Source organism: Pristiophorus japonicus, chromosome 21 (genome assembly GCF_044704955.1).
Source record: "Pristiophorus japonicus isolate sPriJap1 chromosome 21, sPriJap1.hap1, whole genome shotgun sequence".
In the NCBI taxonomy this organism is placed as follows: Eukaryota; Metazoa; Chordata; class Chondrichthyes; family Pristiophoridae; genus Pristiophorus; species Pristiophorus japonicus.
The window spans coordinates 1,662,499-1,688,048 of NC_091997.1; the positions used below are offsets into that span (position 1 = coordinate 1,662,499).

Here is a 25,550-nt window from a genome sequence, read left to right on the forward strand (position 1 = left end):
AATGACTATATCTTCCTCATTCTTTGAAGTTCAATCTCCATACAAAATTAAAATTCTCATCGAGGAGGTAGAGAATAAATCACCCAAGGACACTACTTTTAAACTTCACACCAAGCACAGTGAACCATTCAGCCACATCAAATAGAACAGGATGATTGTTTTACAGTAATGTTTTTTCTGCTACCTGCATGGTTTGTTGAAGGTCTCTGGTGACAAAAATAGTATTGCAGCATTGGAATGCCAAGTAGAACCTTTTAAACCAATAGGGAACTTCTGTCATGGTTGAAATCAGTGTGTGTGTGTATGAATTGCAAAAATAATCCACATTTCATTTGGTACAGTGCAAGCCATTGTCCTGCCAGCTCAGTGCTACCTGGAGCAATATACAGCAGAAATTAAACCTCAAACTGATACATTACCTGTAGTAAAATGGTGCTCCAAGTACCTTTCCAATTCAAACTCCTCCAGCCCACTATTACTACTTTAACAACTTAAATTCATTTTTCTGCTATATTGACAGATGCAGTTTTACATGGTTAACCAATGTCCAGAGTCCACCTTTAGGTAGTCGTTTTATAAATCCGCATTGTGATTGCTGTTAAAGGTAATGGTGTTGATCCATTAAAATGGAAATATTCAGCTTAGTGCAGTCAGGCATATTACAGCTTAGGAAACTCTTTTGGATATTACAGCTTAGGAAAGACAGAACTGAATGCAGCAGCTGGTGCTGAAAACAACTCAATTAGGAAGGCCTTCATGTCTCTATTTACTAATCAAATTAATCTATTATATTGGTAGCAAGCAATAAAACAGCCTCAAAAGTAAATGTAGGAGACATCTTTATTTCACAAAGCAACCCAACAGCTAGACTGGACAAAGCACTTCATCATTTGGTTACAAAATTGTGTTTAAAAAAAATAAAAGTATCTACAAAAACTTTACGGATTTCTCAACACATAATATGGAATTATTATAATGGCCAGTTATTAACGCACAATTCAATCTGGCAGCTGATGTACCACAACATGAGAAAAAACATCTGATCTACAGTTTTCGTTGTGATCTTCTGTTGAAAAACACAAGAGTACCACATAGAAAACCAGGAGTGATCTGACATTTTAAATTTCCAGCCTTTGTCTAGTTTCCAATCTTCTCCCTTTGCCCCGCCTATCCAGAAGGTGGTAACTGCACATCCACCAACAAGTTATTGGTAACTCGCCAAAGTGTCTTTTCTTCGTCTGTTACCTTGGACACGGAGTGCTGGGGTGTTATTCATCCATGGAGAACACCACAACTGTGATGTTCAATTCAGTCCTCAGCTGCTATGCATACATGTCACTGGATAGAGTAGGGACGGTCTTTCTATCAAAGACTTAGAGGCCAACTGCAGTGCCACCACCAAGACCACTCAACCTGGAATCAACTAAGTCAGCACAGGCTAGATAAATAGAGTTCTGAAACATTAACTCTGTATCTCTCTCCACAGATGCTGCCTGACCTGCTGAGTGTTTCCAGCAGTTTCTGTTTTTATTTCAGATTTCCAGCATCCGCCGTATTTTGCTTTTGTAGTAGGTAAAGAGGTGCTCGGAGGATGGAACGGCCTCAGCTCAGATTTTCAAAACATTAAAAATTTCAATTGAAAAAATCATGTGAAAAAGACAGGATATTTTACAATATGTTTGAAATAAAGTACTGCAGCAATGCACAAAATATTAAAAACTTAATATAAAATAGTAAGCACAGGAAAATAAATCTTGAACATTCACAAAAATAAAATTAAAACTAGATAATCTTATTCAAGGGATAACAGCAAAATGTGGTTGGCGCACAGTGAAAAGCCCTGGGCTGTAACTCTTGGTAATCTATCAGAGCTGAATCATTAACGGTCTAATAGATTACAGCTAAAACACTTCTCTTTGCGACCTGTTCTTTCGATTGTATTGGCATTGAATGCTTTTGATGACATCTGCTTAGAGAATACTGGATTTGAGTTATGTACATATTCACCTAGCTTGAGCTAGGCTGCAAATTCCCTCTTCAAGTTGGCCTTTCCTGGTTCGGTATTCTGTTTGCAGCTGATTCATGTGGATTCTGCAGAAACGCTCCAAAGAACAAGATGACTGGGATTCTCAATAACCAATTAAAACTCAATAAACTTTTGACAAGCTCAACATGCAAGGTGCTGGCCCGAGGTTGATGAACATCTGCTTACAAAGAGCACAGGCATCTTTTTCTTAATCTTCATGTCTCCACTGGGTAATCAATTTGCTCTTGACCAAATTGCTGGCAACTACCATGCAAAGACTTACCACGACAAGAGAAACTCTAACAGCTTTCAGATCTCTGGTTGCTTGTCTGAAGGTATACAGATCTCAAATAGAAGCACAGCCTACTTTGAAAGGATGTGTGAATTTGTATTGTTTTTTCAAACGTTGCAAGTGACAAATTAACTTCCCTTCCAAAAAATATGGGATCTGTCAATACCACATGGACTAGTTCCAATTTTGACTAATACCAATCATTAATTTTTAAGAGGAGTGTTTAATGGTTGTTCACTTGGAACTGGTTCATGGCTGCATAGACTCAATGAGCACTCAACAGCAGATACTGAAAGGAAAGCTCCATCCCATCAGGTTGGGCTTGGTACGCACCCATCATCCCACCCAATCCTCTTCTCTTCACCACAGCTTGAAAGAATGCAATACAGATCCAGAAGTTAAATGAATTCTTCAAATGGGAAATTCTTCAAATCAATGCTGCTATACACCGGACGTAAAGCCTTATTGAAATGTCGTACCTTTCGGATAAAATATTTTAAAATAATGTTGCCTTGCTGAGTAAGTGGAAGCAAGCTGAATTTCTTCTTTGTTATTTTACCCTCTATTTTATGTCCCACCGCACCACACAGAGACTAATACCCAGGTCTCTAACCAACCCTGCTTAAGTTGATCATTGGAAGATCTGCAAGATATCCTGTGAATACTGAGAACTGATTAGGGAATCATGGATATAAACCAGTGGTTTAATACCAATGCTTCACCAACAAAGGACACCATCAGACCTGAGAAAGGGTCAATTAATTTTCTAAGAAGACAAACAGAATGGCAAACTGCATTAATGATAACATTAAAATTAACTTTTCACCCCAGATACAACATCCCTAAATTGAAATTAATTTGCTTCATTGTTGAAGTACAACTAAGCCAATCTCCTAACTACAATAATCACGGTATATGAACAGATTTTCTCAGTTGTCTTGGGGAAAAATAAATCTTACTAAGATTTTAATGATTTGATGATCACGTTTAACATAAATATAAATGAAGCATGTTACTCATGCACACACAGAATAGCTTAGATGGGGTAAATGGGACATGAAGGTAACTTTTAAAAAACACAAAGATAATGCATGTATACAGGAAAGGTACATCATTTGTACACCTAATGTTCCCATTGAGGATATTCAATAAGTGATCCTGACTGGTCGTCCTGTGTTAAAATAGATGACAAGAAAGGGCTATTCGACTCCTCAAAGCTCATCCTTAGCTTTCCCATTACAGCAACTAGCTGTATTCTGAACATTACTAATGATTCTGTCTCTACAACCCTGTATAACATACCTCAAAGTACATGCAGCTTTTTATCAGTGTTTATTTATTTCTTTGTACCAAGTTAGGCCTGAAGAGACTTAACTGGCCTTATTCAAAGAGCAGCAATGGCCTTTGCTGCAACCCTGCGTCCCAGAGGGAGGCCCAGATCAGTTATTGCGAGCACGGTTTTGGGTTTGGACAGGGCAGGCAGTTTCACCAGTTCAGAAACCTGTGAGAAAAAAAACATATTGCCGTCAAACAGAAAGCACATCCAAACTGCAAAATAATACACTGGGAGGCAAGAACTCATTCTGAAATCTGCAGATACATTTTACTCCTGCTAATTCTTAAATATGTAAGGTTAATTCATGGCCTTTGTGGGTGTTCTATCCCAGTCTGAAAACAGAAACTTCAGTTTATACACTGCAGCCCGTCAGCTTTTGAAAATGTAAAGCTCAAATTGAATTCTAAAGAATGGAATAAACTTTCACTACTTCATGGTGTATTATAATTACAATATTGTATTGCACATCATACCATACAATAAAAGAATGAAGAGATTTTTTTTACATTCTCATAGCCGTTGCCCAAGATTCCGACACAATATATATATTGGCTAACTTAAAGAGCAAACTTGCATTTATATAGCACCTTTCACGACCACAAGACATCCCAAAGCACCTTACAGCTTAATTAGGCAGTGTGGTCACTGTTGTACTACAGGAAATGCATCAGCCGATTTGTGCAGAGCAAACTCCCACAGCAATTAAATAAATAACTAGATCATCATAAGTGTTGGTTGAGGGATAAATGTTGGCCAGGACACAGAACTCCTCTGCTCCTCTTGTGCTGTGGGATCTTTTACGTCCACTTGAGAGGACAGGTGGAGCGTCGGCATTTAACGTCTCATCTGAAAAACGGCATCTCCAAAAGTACAGCACTCCCTCAATACTGCACTGAGCTGTCAGCCTGGATTATGTGCTCAGGTTTCTGGAGCGGGGCTCTGACGGAGGTGAGTGCAACTACTGAACCATGGCTGACACCTCACTAAAGATTATAATCAATAAGTCTGAAATATTTAATTTGAAGTTCTAATTACAAAGTGATTAAACAGCTCAATACGGAAAACATACTACTTTAATAGCAAGAGTGACAGCAAATTTTGGAAAACCGAACAGATATGGATAATTAAAATCAACTGGTGTGAAATTTGAATGATAAATCAAATTTTAAAGACCTTAATCGACAACTCATTAAGCTCAATTTTGTCCAAAGCCTTTTTTTGGCGTATTGCCAGAGTTCCGCCCGTTTTTCTAGGCCAGAACTACTTCAAAAATAAAATGTACCAAGTTTCCCCATTCTATTTTTCAAAATTGGCGCTGCGCAGCCTGTCCTATAGCCTCGGTGGGGGGGGGGGGGGGGGGGTGTTGGTGGAGCCTACTGTCTGTGCCAAAAATATGATGTCGCAGCTTCTGTGCATGCGCGGGAAAAAGGACGTTTTTGACGTGATTCCTATGGGCGCGCATGCGCAGTACAGTTCCCGGTCTGCAATCGGCCATTTTGAAAGGGCCAGTTGTGTGTGTGAGAACTTTAATTATCATTGGAAAAATCGGAGCTGCAATACAAGATGCAACGTGGCACAAGAATCAAGAATTTCTTCTGTAAGTGGAGGCACTAGTTACTGTAATTGAGGCCAGATGGCAGGAGCTGGACACCAGCAGAGGTCACATAAAAGTTCCACCCAAAGAAATGAAGACACGCTGAAACCAACTAGCAGAAGATTACTGTGCAATGGTGTGCACCCAAGGTCGAGAGGATAGTGCAAAAAGTGGCAGGACCTGGGTTAAGTAGTTAGTGTAAGTAATATTTTAAGTTTTCAATGGAATTGCAATTGTAAAAATGGCCATCTGAGTATGTCCAACCCAGCAGAAAGATACCCTCTCTAAAAAGTTCATATTTTCATCTTTGCAGAGGAAAGTGGCACACAACAAACGAGAAAGAACTCGAACAGGAGGAGGCCCAGCAAATCTGCAGCCACCGACACTTCTGGAAGAGCGGGTCGCTGCTTTGATGGGTCCTGCCTGGAGAAAAGCAACCACCACTGCACAAGCTGGGCCCACACTCGAGGGAGAGGGTAAGTCCTGCAAATTCCACAGTCTGGCTTTGCTAAATGTTTAGTACTATGTGAGCTAGCCGTGCTTCGGTTCCTGGGGATGTGTCCGTCAGCTACGCTTCGGTTGATGCAATGTGCTATCATTCATCATGGTCCTTCAAATGAGCCTGCTGCCTGCGCTGTGTGAGCCTACTCATACCACCCACCCTGCCCCCTCCTCTGCTGCTAACCATTTGTCTGTTCTGTTATATTTTGAAGAACTTGAGGCCAACCCTGAAAATGAAGACGATTCAGACGAGGACGAGCCTGAAGGGAACATCTTCCAATCCCACCCTCCAGACCAAGAGCATGGGGGTGAGGGGGAGGGGATGGATGAAGCCCCCACTGTTGTACTCACTTTTGAGGAGGTGCAGGTGCCGCCCATTGAGGTGCCAGTCCCTTCCCTGAGCAGTGGTTCGAGTGTTGGTGGGACATTCCATGGTTTCCCACCGTCCCAGGCAGGGGATCCCACTGGGGTGCTGTGAGCCACTCCCGGGGTGAGGAGGGGAAGGAGAGCTCGACAGCGCTCTCCTGAAGTGCAGGATCTAACAGATGTGGTTCAGATGATGTCAATGAGCGCCGCGAGCTTTGACCTTATGTGATCACTCCTGGACACCATCAGTGGGGTGGGTAATGAGGTATCGGGACTGTCAGGAGAAGTAACAACACTTTCACGAGAAATGGGAACGCTGTCTGGGAACATGAGGGAGGGAATATCTCAGTCAGCTGAAACCATGTTGGTGAACATGAGGGAGGGAATGTTGCAGGTAGTTCAAACACTGTTGCTCAACATGAGGGAGGGAATGTTGCAGGTAGTTGAGACACTGTCAGGGTTCATGAGGGAAGGAATTTTGGAGTTAGCTGCTGCAATCAACTGCCACTCCCATTCCAATTCCCAGACCAGCCTCTGAAGAGGTCCAAGCCAGGCCTTCCACATTACCGCCTGCAATCGGACAATCGTTAAAGGGGCACGATGGCCCGCCCTCCTCCGCCATTGCGCCCCGGGTTCAGGTAGCTGCATGGCTTCCTCATCCTCATCGGCATCTTCCTCATCGTTATCAGCCACTCTCGCCTCAGGTGGGTCTTCTACTACCATCTGCTGCTGCCTTATGATGGCTAAGTTATGCAGCACACAACAGTGAACTGACCAACAATCACAGGGGAGTATAGCAAGTAGCCTCCGGAATGATCCAGGCATCGGAAACGCTGTTTCAAGATGCCAATGGTCCTCTCTATTATGCTGTGCGTCGCAATGTGCGACATGCTGTATTCCCGGTCAGCTTCTGTCCGGGTTACGCATAGGGGAGTCATGAGCCAGGTGGCGAGGCCGTACCCTTTTGTCTCCCAATAGCCAGGTCTGCCCTTCAGGCTGCTGCTGAAACACGGCAGATTAAATGCTCTCGTGTAGGATGAACGCATCATGGGTGCTCCTAGGGTACCTTGCATCAACTGACATGATGCGATGCATGTCGTCACACACACGAGCTGCACATTAACAACTGACATGATGCGATGCATGTGGTCACACACACGAGCTGCACATTAACAACTGACATGATGCGATGCATGTGGTCACACACACGAGCTGCACATTAACAACTGACATGATGCGATGCATGTGGTCACACACACGAGCTGCACATTAACAACTGACATGATGCGATGCATGTGGTCACACACACGAGCTGCACATTAACAACTGACATGATGCGATGCATGTGGTCACACACACGAGCTGCACATTAACGGAGTGGAAGCCGTTTCTGTTCCTGTACATCTTGGAATCCTCCAAAGTTGCTCGCAAGGCGATGTGGGTACAATCAATGCAGCCCTGTACCCTTTGGGAAGCCAGCAATCCTGGAGAGCCCACAGCCCTTTTACACATTGCCTGGCCAGTCATGGGGAACTTTATGTAGTCATTCCACCGAGCATAGAGTGCAGACATGTGTTGCATGTTGAGAAATGGCGCACGCATCCCCAGTTATAGCTTGAAACGATCTGGATGCATAGAATGAAAGTGCAGCTGTAACCTTCGCTTCAACTGACAAAGCAGTCCTCCTGACGCTTCTGGGCTGCAGGTCTGCTTTTACCAACTCACAGATCTGTTACAACTTCTTTGCGAAAAGGCAGCCTTCTGACACAGTCTGCATCACTCACTTGCAGGTATGAACACCTGTCTCGATATACCTGACGTGAGTAAGGCCTCCTGCTCATCACCCTACGGGCTCTGAGGTTCCTCATGCGATGACATCAAATCAATTGCCTCCTCCGCAGCACCATCATGGAAAAGGTTTGCACAAGGTATGGCTTTGTCAGTATTGCCCCCATGCTTAAATTTTACCTTTGCAAGAAGCTCAAAACGGCAGGCAGGCAGGACTAGGTTCTTTATTCTCTCTCCCCACAAGGTCTGTATGGACCACACTCAGGTTCGAGCTGGCTTTGTGATTAGGAACCCCCCCCACCCCAATCCCTGGGCTACATTTGATGCGTAGTGCAGTCTTGTGATGCCTTCCGATCGCCATCCATAGCCCCCCACCCACCCAGGCTTGATTTGATGGGTAGTGCAGGCTTCTGATCGCCTTCTACAGCCCCCCAGACCCTCACCTCCCCCACCCCTGGGCTTCTTTTGCAGTCGAGCCCCGAGCCCATGTCCGGGCGTGGGACCGATTCTGCCAGCCGACGCTCTGACCCTCCAGCCCTATTTGCAGATGTTCGGTGGTGGCGTGTCAGTTACAATTCCATCAAACTTCCATTTATTGCGTTATAAGATTAAAAAATAATGTAATCTTTATTATGCATATTTAAATCTTCTTGACTCCTTCCAAAACTTTGCTGGCTGAAAAACAGTGGCATCGCTCTGCGCCGATTTTTCGATGTGCACTGGTTTTTCTTAACTCACCAGAAGGTTTTTCAGGAGTGGTCACATACACCAACACAAGAGAAATGTTTGGGGGGGCAAACTTCCATAATTGACAAAAACTGGCGCAGAATTCAGGTTAAGATCCCTATGATGCTAAAAAAACGAACCTAAAAAAATCGTAACTAACTGAGTTAGGTTGGTGCACATTCCTTGGGGAAACTTACATTTTTTAAACTTACGCCAAAAAAAGGGGCGCGCGTAAAAAAACGGCACAAATCACTGCGGAAAATTGAGTAAATTAAAAATTGGCTGAATCAAATCAGTTTCTACTGACAATAATGGGCATTCCTGAATTTTGCAACACTGCTTACAGCTCAACACTCGCAATGCGTAGTCAACAGACTGCCAGTTTCTCGCTCTTGACAAAACCACATATTTTCCATGCATCGAGTTGAGACACAATCTAGGATTTTGGTTAAAGATGGCAAATCCACATCTGTGGTTCCATCCACAGTCAAACTGCCCGCTGGCATTCAATATTTAGGGCTCTTGCAGGAAGAACAGCCACATGGGCAACCTGGCACCAATAAACTAACTATACGTTATAGTGAGCCAGCGTCTCCAGCAGAGGTGGGGAGAGGATAAAGTAAGGTTACCGGAAGCTGCGGCAACAACATCACTCTTCCTTCCATGACGCAAATTCAGGTGCCGCATGTTTATCTATTCACAGCAAGCCAAGGGCCATTGTGAAAATAACATTCCCGATGAAGAAAATGATCAAGAGAGAAAGAAGAAAATGATCCCAATGAGTTGATTTTGCCCATTAGAGGTCTAACGAATCTCAGGGCTCAAATTATACAGAAATATTTCACCAGCATCTTATTCTTTTGGAAATGTAACAGTTATATTTGTCTCCTCCTTTTTCAGGAGGTTGAGTGGCACCTTACGAACAATGACGGAACAGGTAAAGACCATTTGGCCCATCGAGCCTGTCCCGCACAACTGCGATACATTGTGTATCACAACTTACACATTCTACCCCACCCCAAACCATGTGATCTCCTGGGAGAGGCAAAAAAAGATAAAAAATCCAGGCCAACTGGAGGGAAAAAAATCTGGGAAAATCCTCTCCGACCCATCTAGGCAATCAAAACTAGTTCAGGAGATCACTCTTGGTGTTGTGTATAACTAGCCTATATACTGTACAGTGAATCCTTCATACAAATTAAGTGTAAGGAATGATTAAATACCAGTATGTTCCTAAAGATCTTTATCAACCTTTTTACATAACAGGGTGGAAAGGGAGGGAATTATGTCCTCACAACTGCCTGAATCTACTCTCCATTTTTGAGTGATTCTGGCTGTTCCAAATGATCTGTTTTAGGACATACACGCGCAGATGGGCAGAGGCGTAGTTTAGCACGTTGAATGTCCTGGCCAATTTTGATGGGGAACACTGACAATCCAGTTGAACAGCCCAATGTTCTAAACTGGTGACAATCAAGAAAGGAGCTTTGCAAAATGGACCAGTTGTGTACCCCTGTTTTATAGCGTCAATGCTAAACATTGTACAAAGATATTGATCTTTTAACTTGAAGAGCAAATGTTTTCATTACCCATGTTGGTTATCAGCCAATCTTTAGATTTGACTTACCATGGTAAAAGGCATGAACTGGAGAATGCTGCCACGACTCCCCTGGTCCAAACACTCCACACATTCTTCCATGAACCATTGAACAAATTGGGTCTGCGGACCAGCCATCTTTGAGCTCATGATCGAGGAGATCAACAGGAACAAGTTTGCTGAAAAGGAGATTGAGAAAATTTGTGGGTTAGTATTCTAACTCTTCTTGACTAGGTTGTTCTGAAAATTCAGCTTTACAACCCTTGCATTATTGGAAGAAAGCCTCTTACTTTTTCCCTTTCAAAAGATCAATTAAAGCTGGGAGACCCTCCCTCAACAAGATACTGCTTTTCATCCACTGAAACAAAATAGCAGGGATTGTATATCTTAAGCTCCACTGTTTTAATAGGTGAATGATCACAGAAATGTAACTTCACAGCGCATTCCTATAAAGAGCTTAACACTCGCGTTTTATATCCTTATTCGGGCAAGAATTGTAAAAAGGCGGTTATACAGTGCCTCGCCCCCCCACCCCCCTTTTAAAAATAATGAGAAATAAATGTAATCAATATTTTTATTTTTCAGAATTAAAGTTACTTGAAGATAGTGTAAACACATTTATTTTGGTTTACTTAACTCGTTCGCTCCCCGCACACTTAAAGGCATTGGCTCATGCATTCGATGGCTATCAGCTACCCTTCAGTACTGTACCTGACTTACTTGCCCATGTGTAAGCTGAGCACTGAGTGCCAGTAGGCTATTTAACCATATGGTGCATCACAAGCTCTGTTTTCACCCAACATCTACCCATATGGAGTGGTTACTGGAATGTGATTAGCAGCGGGAATGCTAATCTGATTTTCCTGCCCCCCTAATTATTAAGGGGCCACAGGAGACACACTGAAATAAACTTCAAGTACTAATCTGAGACCCCATTTTTCTGTATTGGTAAATGTTAAAGATCCATGGCGCTATTTGAAAAAGGTGTCAGGAATTTCTCCAAATTTCCTGGTCAACATTCCCTCGTCAACCAATACTGCCAAATACAATCTAGCTGTTCATTGTTCTTATTGTGGTGTTTGGGACCTTGGTGTGTATAAATTTGCCGAGATAACAGTAACAGCAAAAGCAATTCATTGGTTGTACAGTGCTTTGGGATTTCTTGAAGGTGTGTACAATCTTTCTTTCTTCAATAAGTACCAAATCAGTACAAACAAGGTACAAAAATGTCTCAATTAAATGTTTTTTTTTCTCTAAACAAATTTGCAGCTTGCAAAAATGTGGACTGATGGTCTAAATTGTGATTTAAGTTTCAGTATTTGTGCAGTCTCCATTAAACAATGTAATGGTTTTAGAAGTTTAGCAATATAAGCACCAAACCAGCTTGTTGCAGTCTTAATTTTATGGAAAAATTACTATTACACATACAGCCACAACTTCATGGCAAGAGAACAAAGCTAGTCATCCCTACCTTCTGGAAGCTCTCATGAATATTATATTAGACTTATGACCCGTTCAAAGATTGCTCAACTTCCTTTTTTGTAAGTAAAGTCCTTGCCCTTATGTAGGTTACATAACTCACTTGAGAGACTATTTGAGTATTGAAGAACATAGGATATTAATCTCCAAGAAACCCGTCTGAAATGAATATTACATTTAGCAAATTATTATGACGTGAATTTGCTCAGCATCTATCAAATTAGGAGCAGCTGTAATTCAGCAGAAAATCTGCATGCAAAACAGGTAAAATAGCATAAAAATAACAGTACAAAACATAGAAAATAGTTGCAGGAGTAGGCCATTCGGCCCTTCGAGCCTGCACCGCCATTCAATGAGTTCATGGCTGAACATGCAACTTCAGTACCCCATTCCTGCTTTCTCGCCATAACCCTTGATCCCCCGAGTAGTAAGGACTTCATCTAACTCCTTTTTGAATATATTTAGTGAATTGGCCTCAACAACTTTCTGTGGTAGAGAATTCCACAGGTTCACCACTCTCTGGGTGAAGAAGTTTCTCCTCATCTCGGTCCTAAATGGCTTACCCCTTATCCTTAGACTGTGACCCCTGGTTCTGGACTTACCCAACATTGGGAACATTCTTCCTGCATCTAACCTGTCTAAACCCGTCAGAATTTTAAACATTTCTATGAGATCCCCTCTCATTCTTCTGAACTCCAGGTGAATACAAGCCCAGTTAATCCAGTCTTTCTTGATATGTCAGTCCCGCCATCCCGGGAATCAGTCTGGTGAACCTTCGCTGCACTCCTTCAATAGCAAGAATGTCCTTCCTCAAGTTAGGAGACCAAAACTGTACACAATACTCCAGGTGTGGCCTCACCAAGGCCCTGTACAACTGTAGTAACACCTCCCTGCCCCTGTACTCAAATCCCCTCGCAATGAAGGCCAACATGCCATTTGCTTTCTTAACCACCTGCTGTACCTGCATGCCAACCTTCAATGACTGATGGACCATGACATCCAGGTCTCGTTGCACCTCTCCTTTTCCTAATCTGTCACCATTCAGATAATATAGTCTGCCTCTCTGTTTTTACCACCAAAGTGGATAACCTCACATTTATCCACATTATACTTCATCTGCCATGCATTTGCCCACTCACCTAACCTATCCAAGTCACTCTGCAGCCTCATCGCATCCTCCTCGCAGCTCACACTGCCACCCAACTTAGTGTCATCCGCAAATTTGGAGATACTACATTTAATCCCCTCGTCTAAATCATTAATGTACAATGTAAACAGCTGGGGCCCCAGCACAGAACCTTGCGGTACCCCATTAGTCTCCGCATGCCATTCTGAAAAGTACCCATTTACTCCTACTCTTTATTTCCTATCTGCCAACCAGTTCTCAATCCACGTCAGCACACTACCCCCAATCCCATGTGCTTTAACTTTGCACATTAATCTCTTGTGTGGGACCTTGTCGAAAGCCTTCTGAAAGTCCAAATACACCACATCAACTGGTTCTCCCTTGTCCACTCTACTGGAAACATCCTCAAAAAATTCCAGAAGATTTGTCAAGCATGATTTTCCTTTCACAAATCCATGCTGACTTGGACCTATCATGTCACCTCTTTCCAAATGCGCTGCTATGACATCCTTAATAATTGATTCCATCATTTTACCCACTACCGATGTCAGGGTGACCGGTCTATAATTCCCTGTTTTCTCTCTCCCTCCTTTTTTTAAAAAGTGGGGTTACATTGGCTACCCTCCACTCCATAGGAACTGATCCAGAGTCTATGGAATGTTGGAAAATGACTGTTAATGCATCCGCTATTTCCAAGGCCACCTCCTTAAGAACATAAGAACATAAGAATTAGGAACAGGAGTAGGCCATCTTGCCCCTCGAGCCTGCTCCGCCATTCAACAAGATCATGGCTGATCTGGCCGTGGACTCAGCTCCACTTACCCGCCCGCTCCCCATAACCCTTAATTCCCTTATTGGTTAAAAATCTATCTGTGATTTGAATACATTCAATGAGCTAGCCTCAACTGCTTCCTTGGGCAGAGAATTCCACAGATTCACAACCCTCTGGGAGAAGAAATTCCTTTTCAACTCGGTTTTAAATTGGCTCCCCCGTATTTTGAGGTTGTGCCCCCTAGTTCTAGTCTCTCCGACCAGTGGAAACAACCTCTCTGCCTCTATCTTGTCTATCCCTTTCATTATTTTAAATGTTTCTATGAGATCACCCCTCATCCTTCTGTACTCCGAGTAAAGACCCAGTCTACTCAATCTATCATCATAAGATAACCCCCTCATCTCCGGAATCAGCCTAGTATATCGTCTCTGTACCCCCTCCAAAGCTAGTATATCCTTCCTCAAGTAAGGTGACCAAAACTGCACGCAGTACTCCAGGTGCGGCCTCACCAATACCCTATACAGTTGCAGCAGGACCTCGCTGATTTTGCACTCCATCCCTCTCGCAATGAAGGCCAACATTCCATTCGCCTTCCTGATTACCTGCTGCACCTGCAAACTAACTTTTTGGGATTCATGCACAAGGACCCCCAGGTCGATCTGCACCGCAGCATGTTGTAATTTCTCCCCATTCAAATAATATTCCCTTTTACTGTTTTTTTTCCCCAAGGTGCATGACCTCACATTTTCCGACATTGTATTCCATCTGCCAAACCTTAGCCCATTCGCTTAACCTATCTAAATCTCTTTGCACCCTCTCTGTGTCCTCTACACAACCCGCTTTCCCACTAATCTTTGTGTCATCTGCAAATTCTGTTACACTACACTCTGTCCCTCTTCCAGGTCATCTATGTATATTGTAAACAGTTGTGGTCCCAGCACCGATCCCTGTGGCACACCACTAACCACCGATTTCCAACCCGAAAAGGACCCATTTATCCCGACTCTCTGCTTTCTGTTAGCCAGCAAATTCTCGATCCATGCTAATACATTTCCTCTGACTCCGCGTACCTTTATCTTCTGCGGTAACCTTTTGTGTGGCACCTTATCGAATGCCTTTTGGAAATCTAAATACACCACATCCATCGGTACACCTCTATCCACCATGCTCATTATATCCTCAAAGAATTCCAGTAAATTAGTTAAACATGATTTCCCCTTCATGAATCCATGTTGCGTCTGCTTGATTGCACTATTCCTATCTAGATGTCCCGCTATTTCTTCCTTAATGATAGCTTCAAGCATTTTCCCCACTACAGATGTTAAACTAACCGGCCTATAGTTACCTGCCTTTTGTCTGCCCCCTTTTTTTAAACAGAGGCGTTACATTAGCTGCTTTCCAATCTGCTGGTACCTCCCCAGAGTCCAGAGAATTTTGGTAGATTATAACGAATGCATCTGCTATAACTTCCGCCATCTCTGTTAATACCCTGGGATGCATTTCATCAGGACCAGGGGACTTGTCTACCTTGAGTCCCATTAGCCTGTCCAGCACTACCCCCCTAGTGATAGTGATTGTCTCAAGGTCCTCCCTTCCCACATTCCCATGACCAGCAATTTTTGGCATGGTTTTTGTGTCTTCCACTGTGAAGACCGAAGCAAAATAATTGTTTAAGGTCTCAGCCATTTCCACATTTCCCATTATTAAATCCCCCTTCTCATCTTCTAAGTGATCAACATTTACTTTAGTCACTCTTTTCCGTTTTATATATCTGTAAAAGCTTTTACTATCTGTTTTTATGTTTTGTGCAAGTTTACTTTCGTAATCTATCTTTCCTTTCTTTATTGCTTTCTTAGTCATTCTTTGCTGTCGTTTAAAATTTTCCCAATCTTCTAGTTTCCCACTAACCTTGGCCACCTTATACACATTGGTTTTTAATTTGATACTCTCCTTTATTTCCTTGGTTATCCACGGCTGGTTATCCCTTCTCTTATCACCCTTCTTTTTCACTGGAATATATTTTTGTTGAGCACTATGAAGGAGCTCCTTAAAAGTCCTCCACTGTCCCTCAATTGTGCCACCGTTTAGTCTGTGTTCCCAGTCTACTTTAGCCAACTCTGCCCTCATCCCACTGTAGTCCCCTTGTTTAAGCATAGTACGCTCGTTTGAGACACTACTTCCTCACCCTCAATCTGTATTACAAATTCAACCATACTGTGATCACTCATTCCGAGAGGATCTTTTACTAGAAGATCGTTTATTTTTCCTGTCTCATTACACAGGACCAGATCTAAGATAGCTTGCGCCCTTGTCGGTTCTGTAGCATACTGTTCTAAGAAACAATCCCGTATGCATTCTATGAATTCCTCCTCAAGGCTACCCCGTGCGATTTGAGTTGACCAATCGATATGTAGGTTAAAATCCCCCATGATTACTGCCGTTCCTTTTTCACATGCCTCCATTATTCCCTTGATTATTGTCCGCCCCACCGTGAAGTTATTATTTGGGGGCCTATAAACTACGCCCACCTGTGACTTTTTCCCCTTACTATCTCTAATCTCCACCCACAATGATTCAACATTTTGTTCATTAGAGCCACTATCATCTCTCACAACTGCCCTGATATCATCCTTTATTAACAGAGCTACCCCACCTCCTTTCCCTTCTTGTCTATCTTTCCGAATTGTCAGATACCCCTGTATGTTTAATTCCCAGTCTTGGCCACCCTGCAACCACGTTTCTGTAATGGCCACCAAATGATACTCTGGGATGCAGTCCATCAGGCCCAGGGGATTTATCGGCCTTCAATTCCATCAAAAGCAGTCTCGAAAGAAAGAAACAACTTTGCTTTTATACAGCAGCTTTTACATCCTTTACAGCACTTTACAGACAATGTTGTTATGTGGCCAGACGCCTTCTTGGCAATATGGTCCTGATAAGATTTTCGTAGGCAGCCATCACTTACCCAATACTCTGTTCAAGGGGTCTCTCATGTTGATGTTGTGAAGCTGAGAGGCAGACAGTGAGCTGCTCATTGAACGGTCACCTAAAGATTATAGCTAAATCATTATAAAGTAAACAGAACAAAATGTTTTTAAAATGACAGGGCGGCAGAAGATGAAAAAAATGACAAAATGGAAGCGACTTCATTTCCAGTTAAAGTAAAATATAAAAGGCAGGATTAGGAAGAAAATTGAATTGCAACAGTTCATAAAAATTTAACATACTGATGCAAAATATGTTGGAAAAGTCTGCCACAATTACATCCATGGGGGAATGCGATCTCTACTCATATCCCTATTAGTCACTGTTAGCAATTCTGTACAAAAGTGTGAAGTTTGGCGCTGGCAATTTGTTGTTGGCTTTTAAAATAGGGAAAAACAATTTTTCCTTCACTCGGTAATATATTTGGATTGAATGCAGTTGGCATGTTTGGAGAACTAAACAGTTTTCATCATTATCCTGTCACCAGACAATAGCAAAATATCTTCAGTAAGTGTCATCTATGGGCAATAGAACTGGAAATATGAAGAAATGTAATCAATACCACACCACCAAGCACAAGTCGCCAAAACAACTGCACTTTCGCTTAGGAGTCAAGAATGCAGCATCTGTAGAGATAAAATGAAAAACTGAATGCTGAAAATCTGAAATAAAAAGTAGAACGTGCTGGACAATGCTGAAAGGATTCTTCAGCAGATCTGGGCAGTCCTTCTGCTCTGACGAAGGTCCCAATTGAAACATCTTTCTCATTCACATTTTGATGATTTGCTCTGCACTTTTAGCATTTTCTCTGCATTATTTCAGCTCCTGTAACTGGTCGCTGACTATACTCCTGGGAAGAGTGGGAAGGAAACAAAGTAGGTGTTTCAGTGGGGTTGAGCTGGCTACAAGGCGATATGCTTGGTGATGGAAGCTCGTACGGACAGACAGGGTAAATGATAGGCAGGCAGCACTTCAAGCAACTGTTATGATTGAACAGCTAGCCTAATTCATGATGGGAACTGGAGGGGTTGATTAGACAGTAAGGGTTAGGATTCTTTCCTTTCAGCTCTCTATAATCCTGCAGGCCAATACCCCAATGGGTCTGGTGTTTCTTGCTGGATAAGAGATAGGATACTTGTCAGTGCTCTGTACTGGCAAGCTGTATGGTTTTAGTCAATTAAGAAGTGCCCCTGTGCACATTTGAGGGTCCCTATGCTTTGGCTCTGCCAATTTCCACCTAAGCAATCCAGACTCGGGTAAATGGAGTGTGTCCCTATTTAGAGAAAGAGTGTGGACTCTACATCAGATAAACAGAAACTGTAGGTGTGTGGATTTCACAGCAGCTTGATTTGGAGACTCTTAGTATGGTGATGGGTTTCCATTCGTCAGATACCTAGCTGAACAAAAATTAAAAAAAGGACCTGATCATCACTGTGCTGAAAACAAACAAGTCCGAGTCTGCTGACACAAACTCTGTCTGCGGGCTCAAAAGTAAACAAATGTCAAGTGATTTTGATTACCCTCTCTGCACTCTCAGGTCAACAGTTTATTACTAAAGTTGTCAACTGCAATCAAAACACACACATACATAGGGCTCAAGTTATGGACCCCCACTAGAACACACATTGGAGAGGTCCGCCTAATTTGTAGAACTGAAAAAGCGCCAAATACTTACCTCACGATTCTCCGATATCTGTAGGGCCGTTTCCAGCTCGGCACGGCACAGCAGGAGCTGCTGGTGGCGGAGCTACAGCCTTGCGCCAAAAATAGTGCCGTGGTTGCGCACGTGCGCAGTTGCTCCTGGCCCTCCCAGCGCGTCCTGTCTCCGAGCGACGACCATATCCCTGGCCGAAGGGACGTCGCCCCTATCCCGGGCCGAGTGGCCTGACAGTACTTACCTCTTCCGCGGCGGCCCGCCCGGCATCTCCTCGGAGCAGGCCCCGCCCGAACTCCTCGTTGTCGGTGGGGCCCGCCCGCCCGGCATCTCGCTGGGGGCAGACCCCGCCCAAAATGGCCTCCTCATCGGCGGCGGGGCCCGCCCAAATTCCTGGTCGGTGGTCCGTCGTCTGCTGGGGGCGGGCCCCGCCTGAAGTGCTGGTCGGCGGCGGGTCCTGCCCCCGGCATCTCCTGGGGTGGGGAGCCCGTCCCAGCACGCTGTTGGAGGGCTCCCGTCGCTGCAATAGGTGAGTAGAAACTTCTTTTTTTTTTAAATTTATTGATTGATTTTTTATTATTTTTAAATTATTTATTTATTTATCTTTTATTATTGATGATGGCTCTTTATTTGTAAAAGTGACGTGTTTAATGCACGTAAACTTCCCTTCCCACCGCCCACCCCCGTCCCGCAACTCTCGTTCCCTACGCCTAATTTATAAGTGTAGGCAAGGTTTTTCTGAGCGTACAAATATCGACACTTACTCCGTTCTAAGTTAGTTTGGAGTAAGTTTTCGCTGCCTAAACTTGCAAAACAGGCGTAAGTGGCTGGTAACGCCCCCTTTTGAAAAAAAAACTGTTCTAAAACAAAACTATTCTACCTCACTAGAACTGGAGCAAACTAAATACTGAGAATTGCAATTTCTAAGATACTCCATTCTAAACTAGTTGCTCGAAAAAAATAGGAGCAATTCGAGCCGAAACCTGTGCCCACAGACACACACAAAGTGGTGTTGATTAAACATGTATTACATAAACAGGTACATTCTCTCTAGTTATAATTCTGTGAAAGAAAACAGCATGGGGCCGGATTTTTGCGAAGTTTGCGAACAGGTTTTCGCTGTGATTTGACCCTCCGCGGCAAAAACCCGGTCGCAAAGCCTGGGCGGGATCTTCGGCTCGCTGTTTGCGGCGGCAATGGAACGTACTGCCGGGGTGAGGTGCGCCAACATGCAACTCTGAGTTACCGTCAGACTTTCGGCTCCTTCTGACCCGTACGCCGCGCCCAGAAGCAGCCCTGTCAACAGCGGTAAGTAAGAAAACCTGCAAAAAAGGCAAGTTAAAAGTTTTTATTTTTAAGTTGTTTTTCAGCGATTCCATAAGTGTCTTGTAAATGTTTTTTGAAATTCCCCCCCGCCTCCTAACGTCTCTCTCGCAGCACTCCCGGCCCCGGACTAAATTTGCCGAAACTTGTGTTTTTGTGCCGTGAATGCTCATGCAACACCCCCCTTATCGAACATAAAATCTGAAAGTTCAGCTGAAAAACGGTTGCGCAGCGAAAACGGTAAGTTTCACGTATCGCAAACATTTTCGCCGAAAAAACCCGAAAGCTGAAAATCCGGCCCCCAGTCTGTAAGATCACAGTTCCATTGGAAATTTGTGGAACCACCGTCAGCAGACGTGTGTTATGCTGACGTTTCTTTTTGTGGTTACACTCTTATTTCTCATGGTATTATTCATAATATACATTGGACTTCGAACTCTATTGACGATAATTTTTCTGTACGGTTAAGCAGCAGTACAAGACGACAGCACACCTGGCCAATGTTTAATAAAACCCATTGCTCTTTAGGCTGTGCGGTGATTGGAGTACCCACCAGGGCTGGACAGGATATTTGGATCCTCTTCATTTGAGCTCAACAGTCGTAACAGTTTTGATGGCTGGCTATCATCCAGAGGGAATAGGTTGATATAGTCCTGTTGAAACAGAAGCCCGTCACATTTAGACATCACATCTCATATATAAACTAGACACAATTAGTGCGAAGAACTACAGGCAGAGATGGTATTTTACCACAAGCACAGACCTGTCACCTGCCCAAATTACATGAGAGAATTAGCCCTCGATCTTATGGTAGGGTGGTGAATTTTAAAACAGCCCTCAACATATGCTAATTCCCCTTCCCATCACGTTTTGGAGATAGTTTCTAAACAAGTGCAGTGTAGTATCCTCACTGCAGAAATGACCCTTAAAAAGCAGATAACACATTTCTTTTTTTTGCCTCTCCAATTTTCTTCCCAGACTCAAAGACATTGATCTATTCTAGCGCACTGCTTGATGGGTGTCAGCTGCCCTTGATTTGCATGGCCATTCTTCATGTATACGCTTAAATATAATCGGGAGATTGGGTAGAATTTGTGGTTACAAAAGCCATCCTTTCACTTGAGATATGTTGGAGTGCAATGGAATGATTCGTCTGTCTGTCTTTCTCAATCAAACTCCAGTGGAAGGGCAACTTTGCTCAGAGGCCAGAGGGTGATGGATACAGAAATGGAAAATTTACACCAGTTCAGTCTGGGCTGGCATTATCAGTAAAGCTCATGTTTAGGCAGAGTATAGTAGTCACGTGATGCAGTGGCTCTTCTGAAGTTGAGGCGATGCAATGTTGTTGGGGCACAGTGGATGAGGTTTACTCCACATCCGGGCTTTGTTGTTTGAGTGCAGAAATCCCTCACTTCAACTACAATCAAAATAATTCTTCCTCCTGTAATTAATTCACTGTAAAACAGAATTTTTAAAAATAAATAACTAAGAAGTTGGAGAGGGTGCAGAAGAGATTAGAATGATACCTGGGATGAGGGATTTCAGGTATGTGAAGTGACTAGAGAAACTGGTCTCCTTTGAGAAGAGAAGGTGAAGAGGAGATTTAATAGAGGTGTTCAAAATTAAAAGGGTTTGGATAGAGTAGATAGGGAGAAACTGTTTTCAGTGGCAGAAGGGTTGGGAACCAGAGGACACAGATTTAAGATAATTGGCAAACGAACCAGAGAGGAGATAAGGAAAGATTATTTACGCAACAAGTTATGATCTGGAATGCACTGCCTGAATGGGTGGTGGAAGCAGATTCAAAGGGAATTGGATATATACTTGAACAGGAAAAATTTACAGGGCTATGGGGAAAGAATGGAGGAGTGGGACTGACTTGATAGCTCTTTCAAAGAGCCGGCAGAGGAACATAGAAACAGGAGCTGGCCATTCAGCCCCTCAAGCCTGCTCTACACGATGGGATGAATGGTCTCCTCCTGCGCTGTGTGATTCTATGATTCTGCATTAACAGTTCAAAATCCATTGTTAAGATTTTTTTGGTTTATTGATAAAGCCAAAGCCTGGACAGAGATGCCTTTCCTACTATCATTTTTCTTTCAACTGTTTTCCCTTGCTGCTCACAGACTCATGCTCAGCTACAAGTTCATGGGCAGCGGCAGTCTAAGACATTTCTCTGACTGGACAATCAATGTCGACCATTAAATTGTGAAGACCTTCATAGCTCAAACCAAAGCTGCTCTTAGCCTGTATCCAAGTATGTGCTCCATCAGGGATTACTAGAAAGCTATCAGCAGCAGGAACTTTACCAGAGTAGAGGTCAACAGTAACATCCACACTGCCATTATGGCCAAGATCGATCAACTCAGCTGACACCAGCAATTAGGACTTCAATGTCTGTGTGGTTCAATACCCACCAGACCATTTTTTCCACTTAGTCTTTTGTTTCCTAATTTTGGTTTGAATTTTAATTCCTCTAAAACCTTCACACTATTTTGCAAGTTTCCCTTTTTTGTATGGGTTTCCTCTATTCATTTTGCTGGTCTACATGGTTTTTTTTAAAAGAGGACTTATTGGTTTCGCTTTTGAGCTTATAGAATATAATTGTGGTCAATTGTTGGGAGGAAGGAGGAAGCGGATTTGCCAATATTATTCAACAATTGATTTTTTTTCTTCCCCTAAAACACTTGCAACGTAATCAAAGTAATTTCGCATGGGAAACTTTACATATCCTAAGTGAAGGCTGGAAAACAGATCGGTGAGCAATGTCAGGCACTACGTAACCCACAAGCACATTAGGCAAATTATATCAGGGTGTTGTAATCCACAAGCCCTAAAATAGGGTGAACTTGTCATCCAGAAATTGTAGCGCACTGTTTCCAAATACTCCATTCATCCATTTTCATGGAATTGAGAAGTGGATGCTTTCAAGACGGAGATAGATAGATTTTTGTTAGGAGAGGGTAGCGAAGGATATGGAGCAAAGGCAGAAAAATGTAGTTGAGGTGAAAGCACCTGGTACCCCTACTCCTGTTCCTATAAAAAAATAACATATTTATAAAGCTCCTTTCACAGCCTCAGGACGTCACAAAATGCTTCACAGCCAATTAAATACTTTTGAAGATTCACAACTTGTATTTATATAGTGCCTTTAATGTAGTAAAACATCCCAAGACACTTCGTCACTGTTGTAATGTAGGAAACACAGCAGCCAATTTATACACACCTAGGTTCCACAAACTGTAATGAGATAATGACCAGAAATTATTTTTTTTTAGTGATGTTGGATGAGGGATAAATATTGGCCTGGAAACTGGGGAGAACTTCCTGTTCTTCTTCGAATAGTGTCACGGTATCTGAGAGAAGTGGATTCTAGCAGTGGTTCAACAGAAATACAAGGATTTACAAAGGAAAATGCGTTTTAATTGCAAATCTAAATGGTTTTTGTTTCTGATGTACAGGATTTCAACTACAGGTTGACCCTCCCTTATCCAGAACTCCTTTAACCGGAACCATTCCCGACCACCGGGTGGCACATGCGCAGAACTCCGACATGAACAAATTGAAGTCCTTCCTCGCTGCCGACTCCCGCAATCACTGGCCTAACCCCGTGATCCACCCGCACCTCTCCCCCCCACTTCCCACGATCGCTCTGCCGCACTCCCAGCCCCAAGCCAGCCAGCCCTGATATCCCCTTGCTCAGTACCTGTACTATCCAATTTAATGTGACCACCCCTCGTCCCGAAAAATCCCTTCTCCAGAACAGGCCAGGTCCTAAGGGTTCCGGATGAGGGAGTTCAACCTGCACTAATATTTGTACTTAGTTTCACAGTTAGTGAAAAATATCATGGTGAGCAGATGGTATAATGAATAATGAATTATAACACTGCTTTTCATTACTGATATCTGAGCTGTCAGTTCTGACAAGAGAAATATATCTTAATCAACTTTTTTCTCTCTGTTACAAGCTCGCTCGGAGATAGCAGTATTGCGGCTCACGACAAAAAAAGTTAACTGGTGGGGGAGGCGGAGGGGATCTTATTGAGGTGTTCACAAGTAGAATCCTGAGAAACTGCTTACTATGGCCACAAGAAAGACAATGTGTGTCACAGGATGAAGCTCAGGAGAGGGAAGGTGAATGGACAGATCAGGTAGAACTAATTCACACTATGTTTGAAATGGACTGCCCAGGGAGGTGATCGAGGCTGATAACATCAGTAAGTTTAAGGGTAATGTTGAACTGTCTTTTGCTGAGAAAATCATTTGAGGAATATAGATATTGAATTGTGTCTTCTGTTTTTGAATTCTGGGGATGACCAAATAGACAGAAATGATTTTTCTGATCCTGTACATTCCTGAGTGCCGTGTATCCCTGGTCCACATAAGCTAGGCTGACACTCCAATGCAGCACTGATAGAGTGCTGGGCTGTCAGAGGTGCCATCTTTCAGATAAGATGTTAAACTTAGGCTCCAACTGTCCTTTGAGGTAGACGTAAAAGATCTTATGGCACTACTTAAATAACAGCAAGTGCGTTCTCTCAGTGTCCAGTCCAACATTTATCCCTCAACCAACATCAGTTTAAAAAGATGATCAGAGCACTAATCTTACTGCTGTTTGTGGGACCTTGCTGTGCATTCATTGGTTGCATTAATTGTACATCATTGTAAAATGTGCTATATAAATGCAAGATCCCATTCTCTCTCTCTCTCTGTCTGCCCTTTGGACAAATTTCATATCTATGAATCCTTTTTATCAATTACATCAAACTCAAGTGGCTAGAGATCAATAAATATTCTTACTAACTTATCCTAACAGCATCAATAGATAGATAATTGTACAATAGGAAATCAATAACTTACTGTTGAAATGGCACCTTTCTCACCTCAATATCCTCTCGGTGTCTTTTCCTCTGCTTGGCTGTGGCCTGACTCTTGTTATGTGAGGAATGAGCGCTCAGGGCACACCAGACTGATAGCCTGCATTAAACACAGGAAATAGGTAAATTAATGGAACTCCGCTCCGATCCAAACAACAAATTAACAAATGAAATGAAACCATTACCAAATAAATGTGTGACAATATGTTCACTTGAGGGTAAGGCATGGCTCTTGCATAGCTGGAACTTTAACTGCCCTGCTGGAGAGAGTTTTGTCCGTGCCATGGCAAGACCAGCCTCTCAGAAGTTCGAAATTTATGTTTGTAGAATGGGAAAGGTAGAATCTTAGTTCTCTAAACATTAAAATTTAGGTCAGCTCAAGGGCAATACAATGTTGTCAGACTCTCACCTCACTTTGCTCTGCAGTCAGGTCAGGTCTTGGCCTCCTTCACAGTTCCATTATTTCCAGGCAGCAGTTCTGCTGTTGCCATTTACAGCTCCTCTAGACCCATCTTTTATTTCTTTACTTGTTCCATTCTCACCCCTTTTTGCATTGCACCATCATTCCTTTCTGTCTCCCTCCACCCTATCACAGACCTTCCCCTTTGTTTTTTCCTCCCTCCTCCCCCTGCCTCTGTACTTGCTTAAAAAACTGTTACAACTCTAACTTCTTCCATTTCTGACAAAAGGATATTGACCTGTAACCTTATGTATCTCTTGCCACAGATGCTGCCTGACCTGCAGAGTGTTTCAAGCATTTTCTGTTTTTATTCCAGCTTTACATTGCCATGAAGAGGAAATTGCTGCTCACTGATGCTGCACTTGCAATGTACATACAACCTTAATTTACCAGTGCCTGCATACCCTTTTCACTGACCATCTATGTGCTTTTACAGAACTCTGTGTGGCAACAATCATTTAAGTTGTGAATTTTACCCTCTGATTGAGGATTATTATCTAATTTTAGTCAGCACTGCAGTCGCTGAGGTGTGGGAATTAATTCATCTGTTCTCAGATGGACAGTACACTTGCTTCATCGGGTAACTTTGTTTTATTGGATTTCAGGCATGTACAGAAATTTCCTATTCAGAAACAGTATTAAAATTTG

General features: G+C 42.9%; 1 protein-coding gene across 3 annotated transcripts in view; it reads right to left on the bottom strand.

The window, feature by feature from the left end:
* Nucleotides 1–826: 826 nt before the first annotated feature.
* Nucleotides 827–25,550, bottom strand: part of med24 (mediator complex subunit 24) — a 590,098-nt gene continuing 565,374 nt past the window's right edge. For all 3 annotated transcript variants that reach the window (XM_070864253.1, XM_070864252.1, XM_070864251.1), the window contains 5 exons: nt 24,449–24,542; nt 20,119–20,218; nt 16,569–16,649; nt 10,257–10,405; nt 827–3,819 (listed from right to left, as the gene is read on the bottom strand). In XM_070864253.1, the coding sequence (XP_070720354.1) occupies nt 3,703–3,819; nt 10,257–10,405; nt 16,569–16,649; nt 20,119–20,218; nt 24,449–24,542 (541 nt within the window). In that variant the 3' untranslated portion in view covers nt 827–3,702. The remainder of the gene's footprint in view (nt 3,820–10,256; nt 10,406–16,568; nt 16,650–20,118; nt 20,219–24,448; nt 24,543–25,550) is intronic.